Source organism: Emiliania huxleyi (assembly GCF_000372725.1).
Source record: "Emiliania huxleyi CCMP1516 unplaced genomic scaffold EMIHUscaffold_360, whole genome shotgun sequence".
Taxonomy (NCBI): Eukaryota; Haptophyta; order Isochrysidales; family Noelaerhabdaceae; genus Emiliania; species Emiliania huxleyi.
The window spans coordinates 63,917-75,735 of NW_005199273.1; the positions used below are offsets into that span (position 1 = coordinate 63,917).

Sequence of the window (11,819 nt, forward strand, 5' to 3'; positions counted from 1 at the left end):
GCCGAGCAGTGTCGCTCACACAAGCCGCAGCACAAGTGACTGAGGGCCAGTGAGGGCGAGCCCATCGCTGTCACAGCTGTGGTAGCCGCACAGTAGACTGTGTCAACTGTGCAGAGCGTGTGAGCAGCCGAGGAGCTGCTCTCCAGGCTTCTGACGCAAAGAGCTGCATGCCATCGAAGGCGCTGTCGAGGTTCGCCGAGCGCGGCGCAGGTTGGAGGACACCGTCACCGACGAGCGCGTTGGACTTTTCACTCCGGACAAAGACCGCTGCACAGCGGACGGTACGGGCCGTGCAGCGGTCATAGCGGCGAGGCGCGGGACCGTCTGTGGCGAAGTGGGTCGCGTCCTCCGCTTTCCTCAACTCACGGTCCGCTCCCTCTATGAAGTATGTGCGAAAACACGGAAGTCGGAACACAGGCGGTGCGTCGGATGCGCGGTGCGTGTTGCTGTTGGGCCACGGGTACCCGGGCGTCCTTGTCGGTGCCGGGCGGCCGCTGCCGCACGAGGCACGAGCCGGCCTTGCCCTTGCGCCTTGGCCCTTGGGGCTTGGGCCGGGAGCGGCGTCCGGCGAGCGCGGCCCGCCGGCAGGTTGCGGCGTGGGGATGAGGGGGTTGTGTCAGTGTGTTGAGGGGTGTGCCAACGGCAGAGCGATGTGTTTTGCCTTTGAAAACCGAAAAGTTTGTATTTAGACGACGTCTTTTCACCAGGCACATGTAATATACCAACCCCGGCGTCATCTGTCCGCCCCACTGCTGGACGACGCCGCGTCCGCTCCTGCCGCCTCCACCTGCGCGGCGAGGCTCGCGAGGGCATCGCTCTTCGCTCGCCCGCCCGCCTCGACCGCCTCCACGAGCTTGCGCATGGCGACAGTGAAGTCGTCGGGACTGCGGTCCGCGTCGACAAACTCCTCCACGAGCCGCATTGGCAGTCGCAGATCTGCCGGGCACGACACTGAGCGCAGGCCCTCCATGCAGTTCACGAGCCGAGCGCTGCGAGCGCGTGGAGTGATGACAGGTGAGTGAGCGCGGTCCGCGCGAGCGAGGCTCGGGCCGTGGTCTGCGCGCACATTCCGTCGCGGATCGCAGCGTTGTCGGGGCTCTCCTGCTGCACCTGCGCGTCCAGCGCGTGAATTGCACTGAGCGACTCGGAGACGCTGTGGTCGATCTGCTCGAGCGTGCGGGCGCTTGTGGCCGTGGTGTCGGCCATTGGGCCGTGTGCCAGGAGGATCTCGGCCAGGCGATCTCGTGGTTCGGCTGACATCGTGTTTGGGTTCTTGCCTTCGTTAGGTAAGGTGCGATTTGCCTTGCAACCTTTCACTCCGCGCTACAGGAGCGAATGGGTGCGATCGACGCTTTGGAAGAGGAAGGAAGGAGCAGCTGTCGCGCTCGGCGCTTCGCCTCGCAGCGCTCCAGACTCCGAGGAGTCAACGGCCGCTGCACAGACGGCAGCAACGGCGGGTGGGCGACGTTGACCCACTCATGTGCGTCGTGTGCATGAATGAGCGAGCAAATCACGCAGAGGCAAGTCATGGTCCGGTCGGTCGGTGCGGGCACCACAGTTCCACTGTGCGTGTGAGAGGCTTGCTCTGAGGGAGGGTGTAGAGGATGTAGAGTGTAGAGCGCTGTAGAGCGCTGTAGAGCTGTGGAGCGCTGTAGAGCTCTACATCCGGCGCGGGACGATGTGAGTCCGATGTAGAGCGATGTAGAGCGCGATTTTGCTGTAGAGTTGGTTGTAGAGGCTCTACAGCCAAAGCGCCGGGAAGGCAGTGACTCAAAGAGGTCGAGCCGCGCTAATGGGGTGTCTCCGAGCTTACTGGAGCTCTGGTGGACGGCCCTGACTATCCCTGACACACAGAGAGTCACTCCGACGGTACACAACACCCTATAACTGCGTCATGACCAGCCTGCCATGCGTCGCCGGTGCCGCATTCGTCGCTGTGCTTCTTTAGCAGGCGGTGGACTGTCGGCTGCGGAGGACGGTCGCATTTGCGCGAGGCGAGGCGAGCATTGCTGCGCGTTGCATGCGCCATGACTCGCGCCAGCGCGTGCGGGAGCTCCTGGCTGAGCGTTGAGTCCAGGCGAGTTGCGCTGGCCACTATCGCTACGCCGAGCCGAGCTGACGCGCCGAGGCGCCGGCCAGTCGCAGCCGTGAGGCATGCCACAGCAGCAGAGGCACCTCCCACCCATTGGGCGGGCAGACAGAAGGCCAGGGCAGCACTGGCAAGTGCAACGCGCCTCATGTCGGAGAGCGACTAGAGCGCTCTACATCTCTACAGCTCTCTCTACAGCGCTCTACACTCTACATCCTCTCTCTACACCCTCCCTCAGCGCTCAGGGCTTGCTCCGATCGTCTTACATTTGTAGGGAGGAACACATGCTATGTCCGTTGTGCCCACTGCCCAGCCGTTCTGCCTTCTGCGTTCACGATAACCATGCGCGTTTACGCGGCAGGGGCGCGTCGCGAGAGAGAGAGAGAGAGAGAGAGAGAGAGAGAGAGAGAGAGAGAGAGAGAGAGAGAGAGAGAGAGAGAGAGAGAGAGTGAGAGAGAGAGAGAGTTTTAGGTGTCTCGTGATGATACACGCGACGGAAAGAAAGACTGCACTCTCGCAGACGCCGGAGCTCTGCACACGCTGCAGATGCCGTTCGTGTTTCGAACAGGTGACACACCTTGTTCTTTTTCCCGGTTTCCAAAAACCACGCGCACGCCCGACTCTGGGCGAGTAGAGGGCCCGCCCACCCCAGGGTATCCCTCTCAGGGACGACCCATTGGGTAGCTCTTTCGAGGTCTCGCCGGGACTCGCTCCAAGAGACCTCGCTCGAGATTGCTGGGTTCCGGCTCCTACCCAGATAGAGGGTCTGTTCACCACGGTGACATCCTATGCAGTAGGTAGGTAGGTCCGGTTTTGACCGCCCCAGAGGGCCCTACCTGCAACAGGTAGGTATTCACTATTTTCGTCTTTTTTCGCTTCGCTGCGCGGCCTGGGAATAGGTAGGTAGGTGGGGCACGGAGCCTGGCGATTGGCGCCCGCAATGGTAGGTAGATAGGTAGGGCGTTTGTCAGGGTGGGCAGACCCCTAGGAGCCGGAACCCTCGTGTGCCAAACCGCTGGATCCCCCGTGCCGCTTATTATCGCTAGCACAACTGCGTGCATGCTAGACGGCATCCGAGCAGCCTGCGGCGATGCGCGCCCGTGCCAGCTGAGGCCGCTCCAGCTCTTCCTCGCGTGGAACGGCGTGCTCGTCCTCGTCTATGAAGGCTTTCCAGACTCGCTGGCGGGCATCAAAGGCCGCCTCGCGCCGCGCTACGGGAGAGAGAACTTTGGAAGCCGGTGGCCCAAGACGACGCTCGCGGCCACGTCTGACACGGCGCCCGAGCTCGCTCTTCCCGAGCTTGAGCGGCTCAGAACGCTGTGCGTGGCACACAGCGCGGGCCTGCCGTCAGAGCCGGTGCCGGTGAAGGGTGTCGAGGTTGTCGAGTACAAATGGCGCAGCCTCGAGGCAGAGGGCGCGCCGCAACGAGCCGCAATCCCTCTTCCTGGAGGCGGAGGCGCAAATGGCGGCAGCTCCGGCAGTTCCGTGGGCGAGGAGGAGCGCGAGCGGGTGTGCGGCTTAGACGAGCCCGAAATGTACCGAGACTTGCTCGAGATACGGCCGAGATGTACTGGAGCGGCCGAGGTGTACTCGAGATACCACCTAGTTGGCCGGGTGCTGACCGGACGGCGAGGCGCTTCGGTGTGAAGCCGTCTCTTCACAGCAGCAAGGTGTGACCAGGTCCGCTCTGTGCTGTCAGAGTGGGACGACACGGCCGCGTACCTTCCCCTCGCCAACAAGGTCAAAAGCCAGTCACACGAGGAGAGAGCGGTGTTTCGACAGTGTGGCGCACGTCCTAGCAGGGAAGACGGGGCACACGCACACAAGCATGTGGCGCGCCCCGCTAGCCACGAATTGAGAACTGGCGCCACTTGTGACCCTCTTCCCTAGGTGGGCTCCCGAATCAGCTCCTACCGCCACGCCTCCCCCGCCGGCGCCACCCTCGTCACCTTCCTCGCCACCTCTGGCGGCGACCAATGGGCCTCTGTCCTGCGGCAGCTGCGCGCCTTCCGGGAGAGCGTTGACGGCGCCTTCCCGGGCCGCTTCGCCTGGCTGGCAGAGGAGTCGCTGCACTGCACACTGCGCGCGCTCGATACACCCGCTTCACCCGATCCCCCCGCCCCCGCCCCCGCCCGCCTCCCCGCCCGGACGCTGGCGTGCTTGCCCTGCCTTGAGATGGACCGCGCGCGCGCTCCGATCCAGTCCTGGGCGACGCGTGTGTCGATGTGGGGGTGCTTCTTGTGAAAGGAAGTTTTTTTGTGAGCCAGCCTTCGATGTTATGTGAAAGAAACGCCGGTCATATTCATATCAACACATAAAAGACAACCATGGGCCCGGACACACACAGAAAGAAAGAAAGAAAACAGTCAACGCAAAAAAAAGGGGAGATGGGAGGAGGACAGGGTCCCCACAACATGTGCACAAAGATCGCAAGGGCGGGGACCTGTTCCTTTTTACCCATCTCACACTAGAGAGGTGTCCGTTTTATTTATTTATTTATTTAGGGTCCCCACCTGCACACGAGTCACGAGCAGGATTTTTTGGAAGGACGATCAGGGATGACACAGGGGAACGGGAGTGGGGAGCGCAGCGCATCGCGACACGGAGAGGGGGCTGGGCAGGGTTCACCCACACGACAGGGAAAGCGAAAGGAAAGTGGAAAGAACAAGGTTGAAAAATTCTTTTGCGCGCAGTCCCGTGCCCAGTGTTGTGCGATGGTTCTAAAAATCGTGGTGTACCTGTGAGCTGTGTTAGAGAGAGATTTTTATTAACTCTCTCTGTGTTAGTGCCAGATTTTAGCAATACCAAACAACTCTGCGCGCCAGTCCCGTGCCCAATAAATAAATAGAGGTCATCAGCATCAGGAGAGATGGGCGACGCACGAACACAGAGGCACAGTGCGCACCCCGCCCCGCTCACAGGGCGTGCATCAGTGTCGTGCGAGGGAGTTTTGTTGCATTTTTTTCCTACTCTCGTGAGCTGTGAAAAGCGCCGTCGACGCCGCACCGACTACGGCACAGCCTCCGGCAGCGCCCGGGGCTTCGCCCAACACCACTCGCAACAGCTCTCGCGCGCCGCCGTCAGTGGCGATGCGCAAAACATCAACAACGCTGCTCGCAACATGCGTGTCGCGCACTCATTCATGACCGGTCTCAATGCCCCACCCCCCTGCGCGCGGGCCTTCTAAGCCCGCGGGTAGTCCCCCCCCATCCCCAGGGCCTCCAGGGCTCGCACCTCAACCTCTCACAGGCCAGCGCACAGCGCCATAGGAGGTATTTTCTTCTCAATAACAAGGCTGTGAACAGACGCACTTGCCTTCGACGCCTTGCCCGCTCCGCTCCGCCTCCGCCTCCGCCTCTGCCGCCGCCGCCGCCGCCGCCGCCGTTCGGGAAAGCATGTCGGAGCTCACTGTTGCCGAGGTGAGGCGTCACATGGACGCGTCCGGCTTCTCCGCGGCGTTCGTTCGGCCGAGCAGCGACAACGGTCGGCTTGAGAGCGGCCTCATCATATCGTGGGTGCAGACGCGCGGCCGACTCGAGAAGGGCTCGGGCGACTCCGGCAAGGACCTCGTGATGATGCGCGAGGGTGGCTTTCCGGAGGTCTTGTTGAGCGGCGTGGCCGGCCTCTCCGAGGCGGTCTTCAGCCCGTCAGGCGTGTCCTTCGCAGTGCAGACCAAGGACGCCCTTCTCCTCGGCGACACTGCTGACCTGTCCACCCGCTCCTGGGTGACTCTGAGAGCCGGAGAGAGCTTCGCCGGGAGGCCGACTTGGGTGCGCGAGGAGTCCGTCCTGTTTGCCGTCAGCGGCGGCGAGCCAAAGCGGGACCGGCTCTTCATGCACAAGCGCGGCCAAATCAAGTCCGAGCGGGGAGGCCCTCTCTTCGTCGCCGCGCACGGTGGCGCGCTCCTAAATTGGGATCACTCGCAGGATGAGGATGACGCCGCGCACATTGCTGTCGTGCACCGGCTGCCCGACGCGATGCTGGCAGAGATTGTCCTCATGGACCACAGAGATCGCGGTCTAGACGACCGGTCCGGCTCCAAGGTTGTCGCCGTCGACTGCCGGCAGGAGTATTGCACTCCGCAGGTCGGCTTCCTCGCCCCCGACGCGCTGGACGGCCCCCCAGGACCCAGCCTGCTCCTTCGGCTCAACGCGCTGCCGCTCCTCAACGGTGGGCACTTGTGCGACGCGGAGCGTCTCAAGACGTTGCCCAAGGACGCGGTCAAGGAGGCAGTGCACGGCCTCTGGCTCATCGAGGATCTCAAGGCGCCGCGGCTCAGCCCCGTGCATATGGGGCCGCCGAATCGCATCGACGTCTTCAGCGGTTCGTATGGCCGCCCGGGTGCTGCGGAGGGCTTCCGGCTGGACCCGAGCCGATGCAGGGTTTTTCTCTCCGCGCGCACCACCGGAACGGAGCAGCAAGCGGACGGCGTACCGATCAGCTACTCGGACGACCTCTACGAGCTGTCGGCGGCCGCCGAGGGCGACGGTTCGCTCGAGCTTTTGCCGCTCCGCACCGCGACGCACGAGGGTGGTCCGGGCAAGGGCTGCAAGATTCCTGTGGCGTATGGGGAGACTGGCGGAGACAGGGGGCAGGGGGAGGTTCTAGTCGTCTACCACCACCGGAGCCCCACGGCGCGGGGAGACCTCTGGCTGGCGAGCCAGTCGAAGCCCAACCGCTTTTGCAGCTGGCGGGGCGGCGCCTCTGGGCGGGAGGCGCGGCTGACCAAGACGATGCCGCTGTCGCTGCAGCGCAAGCTGCTCACGCCGACCGAGGTGATGGTCCGCAACGAGGCGGCCCCTCACTGCGGCGGCAAGGCGCTGCCCATCCACGCACTCCGCTTTGCGCCGGAGGGCGACGGCCCGCTGCAGCCGCTGCTCTGGCTGCACGGCGGGCCGATGTGCCAGCTCTCGTTCGACTACAACCCGCTGCTCTCCTGGCTCGCGTCCTGCGGCTACCTTGTGCTGGCGCCCAACTATTCGGGCTCGACTGGCAACGGCCTCGGCTTCATGAACCGCGTGATGGCGGACGGCTGCGGCGTCGCCGACCTCTCCGACTGCCTCGCTTGCGCGGAGTACCTCAAGACCGAGGCGCGTAAGGTCGAGCCGAGGCTGGACACGTCGCGAGGCGTGGCTGTGGCGGGGCACTCGTGGGGCGGCTACCTGGCGTCGATGTGCTTGCTGCAGCACGTCGGCGGCGAGAGCGTCTTCAGCTGCGGCGTCTCGATGGCGGGCATCGCTGACTGGTACGTGCAGCAGCGCCACACCGAGGTTCGCTACTACGATTACGCGCTGATGGGGGGCTGGGTGTACGAGAAGGAGGTCGCCGCCCGAGCGCGCGAGGCCTCGCCGATCACGAGGGCGGCCGAGCTGCGCGCTCCGATCCTGGTCCTGCACGGCGACAAGGACATCGACGTGCCCTTCCAGCAGGTTCCGCCCTTCGTGGAGGCGCTCAGGCGGTCCACTCACGGAGGCGCCGCCGTCGAGTACCACGCGTACCCCGGGGAGGGACACGGCATCGCGGGCACCGAGGCGCCTTCCAGTAGTAGTAGTGGTAAGCGACTCTCGTGAGGGGCACGGCATGGCGGGCGCCGAGGCGCCGGGCTGGCCGGACCATGCCCTCTCCACACCGCGACAATGCCCCTGCCGGCCCTTGCCCGCCACACTGCCCCTGCCGGCCCTTGCCACACTAGCCCTGCCGGCCCTTGCCGGCCACACTTACCCTTCCGGCCCAAACTCACGACCGCATACACCGCTCTTGTCCCCAGCGCCCACGGCGCATCCTCGGACGCGTCCAAGACACGGCCACAGGCGCAGGCGGACGTGCTCGACCGGCTCCGCACCTTCCTGCGGGTCAACCTCAAGCCGTGGGACTTCACCGACAACCCGCACGGAGAGGTGGCCGCTTACTAGGGCGAGATCCCCGCCGTTCTCTTGCCAGGCTTTCTGGTGTGTCACGCTTGACGCACCCACGCGGAAAAAAGCGCGGAGAGAAAACGAAAAGCAAACGCCGGATATTCTGGGGTTTGACTTGTACTTGTCACATGCACATGACAACATACACATGCACGCGTTACGTCATTGCATGTGCTACCATGTTTGTGGCAGGTGACAGCGAGAGATGACATGAAAAAATCTCCACTAAGCACTACCCGTACCCCACTGGTCTAGGGGACCGACTAGGCACTACCCCCACACGCCCGGTGCAGCGCGACGAGGAGCATGCTCGGCACGAGCTCGTGGTACACCGCCTTGGCAAACGAGGGCAATTCGAGGTGCACCACGTTGGTTCGCCACGGATGGAGCGCGAGGGTGGGCTCAAAGACGTCGACGTACGCGGCGCCCGCCGAGGCGCGCGCGAGGGCATTGGCGGCGGCGGTACGCCACGAGGAGCGGTCCTCCCGCTGTGGCCACTGGGACAAACTCAGCAATTCCGTGGCCATGTCCATTCGTGACCATTGAGTCACGCAGGCGCCGCGCAGGCTGGACCATGCACCTTTGGGACCACCGCCAGCAGCACCAACAACCCCATCGTCCTCGGCGGTGAGGTGGGCGTTCGGCCCGATGGCGAAAGCGGATCCCTTCACGCGCGCGAGTCGCCTGAGCGTCCCGCTCACGTATGCGCGGTACCGCCTCACCCAGCTGGCAGATCCATACCCCATTGCCGTTGCCGCCGCGGGTGTCAGCCTAGTTTTCCCATCGTGATCGCTCTCGTTGGGCGCCAAATGGAGGGCGAAGGCCATGGGCCGCACGTCAACCCACTGAACCGTCACGCCAGCGTGCTCCCACGATGCACTCACCTTCCCCGAGTTGGAGTCGCCAACCAAGTACAGCGTCCTCTTGCCAACTCGCGCCCACCAGGCCAGCGCCTCCCGCACCTCCACATCGAGCACATCCTGCCACTGTGTGCATCGGCGCAGGTGCCAACGCAGTTGACCACTCTGGGCCACTGCTCTGCCGTCGTGCGACTGCCACCATCCGTCGGATAGGTCGGAGATGGCCACAGGCCGCGTGCAGCGCTGGTTCGCCGTGGAGTTTGATCCACGGATGACAGCGTAGCTCGTCGCGCGCACAGCCGTGGCCCCGTGCGGCACGCTCTCGCAAAAGGTTGGCCGGCTGGAGCCTTCGGTCGCGAGAGCAAAGTCGGTCGGATGTGAGTGCCCGATGGCATCGAACCTAGCATCTGGCTTCACGCTCCGCAGCGTGCGGTTGCAGCTGTAGAAGTCGGCGGTGAAGTTCAAGTGGAAGCGGCCAGGGCCGGCAAACGAGTAGCGCCATAGCAGGTATGCGACCCCGTCGTCATAGTCAGCGAGGTTTGGGAGACTGTAGACATCAAGCGAGTGAGCAGCAATATGAGCGTGGTGCAACGAAAGAGTGCCGCTGATCGAGACGCGGATCATGTGGCGGTCGTCCGCAAGCTGGGCGCCATCTAGGGCAAGCTCGGATGCATTGGCGCCGCGCACTACCGAGAGCGACGGCGTACCTGTGGCGAGACGCAACACCACGCCGAAGGGCGCCCCCGCATTGCCCACGAGGAGGTCCGCCATGGAAGTAATATCCGTCGTGACATGAGCAACGATAACCTAGACCTCAGCAGCCTGCAGTCGATGCTGGCCCCGACAGATCCATCCAGCCGGCGAGGCCGGAGGATCCGGGCAGAAAAGAATTTTACAAAAGCGGGCACGGGACTGGCGCGCCGAAAGGCGAAAGAAGCCGCGAGAACAAGGGACCGGCAGGCGGCGGCTTCACAGGACGAGGCAGAAGGGAACGACGCGACAGAGAAGGAAATGACAAGGGAGAGAACGACGAGAGTGGGACGACCGCGAGGTGGCATGAAGGTTGCAGCGAGAATCGGAGAGAGACTGCGAAGAGAGATAGGAAGAGGCAGACTCCCTAGGGTGGGCGACGGCTAGCGCACCACACACCTCTCCTTAAAATCCCTGTGTGGTGGCGGCGTGCCGTCCTCCCATCCCTCCCTTGGGTTGTCTGTTTTCTTTCTTTCTTCCTTTGGCGCGCACAGAAAAGAATTTTACCATCCGCGGTCGCACAGCACGATTCACAGCACGATTCACGCAGAAAAGCATTTCAGAAACCCCAACGGGTTCTGACAACCAACCCGAGGTTACCGGAGAGCAGCTGAGTGAGTCTGCCTCCCTCGTCCCCCTTCACCTCCGTTGAGTCGCCCTGCCCCAGTCGTTCACAGAGCAATAGAGCACGACCGGCGGTCTGGCTAGTCAGCCCGCAGCCACTTGATGACGCCCATGAAGTACAGGAGCGATCGCAACTCGCTGGTCTCTCCGCAAGGCCTCCCGGACCGCGTCGAATTCATCGACGCGGGCTCTCTCGGCTACGGGACCGGCCCCAGCTTCGGCTGAGGGCTGACAAGCTGCCGAGCCCAAATCACTTCTGAGAGCCGTGATTTCTCTTGTTGGGTTTCAAAAATCTCTCTCTGAAAGAAAGCAAAACAACACTCAAGGGAGGCATCACTACTCACTTTATGCAGCGCCTCGCACGCCGTCCTCGCCTGGTCGCTTTGCGGGATTGGCGCGCGGCGGAGATTCTTTATCCTGCGTTAAGTGCCACCCAGTGGCAGTGCGCGCCAGTCCCGTGCCTGTGTCGTGTCACGTGTGTAAAAATCTCCTTGTTATTGCCAAGAAAGAAAGACAGAAAACAGACGACCCAAGGCGGGATGAGAGGACGGCACGCCGCCACCACACAGCTCACAGGTCACACAGGGATTTTAAGGAGAGAAGTGTGGTGCTAGCCGTCGCCCACCCTTGGGCGTCTGCCTCTCTCTCTTCCTACCTATCTCCCTTCGCAGTCCCTCGCCGATTCTCGCTGCAAGCAACCTTCATGCCACCTCGCGGTCGTCCCACTCTCGTCGTTCTCTCTCCTGCCTGTCGCTTCATCCTCTGTCTGTCTCGTCGCTCTGCGGCGAGAGAAAGAAAGAAAGAAAACGGAAAGCCAAGGAAAGAAAACGGACAACCCAAGGTAGGGATGGGAGGACGGCACCCCGCCTGGAAAAGAAAGAAAGAAAGAAAACACACAACCCAAGGGAGGGATGGGAGAACGGCACGCCGCCACCACACAGGGATTTTAAGGAGAGGAGGGTGTGATGCGCTAGCCGTCGCCCACCCTGGGGGGTCTGCCTCCTCGTATCTCTTTTCGCAGTCTCTCGCCGCTTCTCGCTGCAACCTTCATGCCACCTCGCGGCTGTCCCACTCTCGTCGTTCTCTCCCTCGTCACTTCCCCCTCTGTCGCGTCGTTCTCTTCTGCCTCGTCCTGCGACGCCGCCGCCTGCCGGTCCCTTGTTCTCGCGGCTTCTTTCGCCTCTCGGCGCAACTCCGTCCTCCTTGCGGCGTATCCTGGCCCCTCGAGTCTATCGAGCTCCCCTCGCGCAAGGACCACATTTCTGACTCCCACTCCGATCATTTGCCTCCAAGTCATGTTGTTGCTCAGGTCCACTCTCTCTTCGAACACTCGTGCCTCTACGGATGATGCCGGCGCTGGGGTCCCCTTCGGATGCATCGTGACATCTGACAACTGAATTTCCACTGGTTCGTCCTCCTCTGAGTCATCTTCCCCGTCCTCCTTCCGCTCGGCTCTTCGCTCGGTACGTTCGGTGTGGCCCGCCTGGAAACCCAAGGAGCGACTTCGGGCAATTTCTTTTGTTTGAGATCGTTGGCCATCAGCGCGGTGGTCCCCCAGGTTTCCAGGTTTGCCGGCTCTTG

The 11,819-nt window shown here is 63.0% G+C and overlaps 3 protein-coding genes across 3 annotated transcripts; 1 reads left to right on the forward strand and 2 right to left on the reverse strand.

Annotated features, from left to right (window-relative positions):
- Nucleotides 1–733: 733 nt before the first annotated feature.
- Nucleotides 734–1,206, reverse strand: EMIHUDRAFT_242453 (hypothetical protein; the record flags this gene model as incomplete). Its single annotated transcript, XM_005772272.1, has 2 exons — nucleotides 734–989; nucleotides 1,067–1,206. 2 exons carry the CDS (start codon nucleotides 1,204–1,206, stop codon nucleotides 734–736), a joined length of 396 nt encoding a protein of 131 aa, XP_005772329.1.
- Nucleotides 1,207–1,659: 453 nt separating this feature from the next.
- Nucleotides 1,660–2,239, reverse strand: EMIHUDRAFT_242454 (hypothetical protein; the record flags this gene model as incomplete). The annotated part of the gene is made up of 2 exons (XM_005772273.1): nucleotides 1,660–1,740; nucleotides 1,889–2,239. 2 exons carry the CDS (start codon nucleotides 2,237–2,239, stop codon nucleotides 1,660–1,662), a joined length of 432 nt encoding a protein of 143 aa, XP_005772330.1.
- A 5,014-nt stretch (nucleotides 2,240–7,253) lies between these two features.
- EMIHUDRAFT_444787 (hypothetical protein) lies at nucleotides 7,254–8,239 on the forward strand. Its single transcript, XM_005772274.1, has 2 exons — nucleotides 7,254–7,620; nucleotides 7,900–8,239. The coding sequence occupies exons 1-2, from the start codon at nucleotides 7,261–7,263 to the stop codon at nucleotides 7,999–8,001; spliced, it is 462 nt and encodes a 153-aa protein (XP_005772331.1). The 5' UTR covers nucleotides 7,254–7,260; the 3' UTR covers nucleotides 8,002–8,239.
- The last annotated feature ends 3,580 nt before the right edge of the window (nucleotides 8,240–11,819 follow it).

Coding starts and splice junctions, on each gene's coding strand:
- EMIHUDRAFT_444787 (XM_005772274.1), top strand. CDS start 7,261: ATGTGCTTGCTGCAGCACGTCGGCGGCGAGAGCGTCTTCAGCTGCGGC. Junction 7,621..7,899: donor ACGGCATCGCGGGCACCGAG/GCGCCTTCCAGT, acceptor ACACGGCCACAG/GCGCAGGCGGACGTGCTCGA.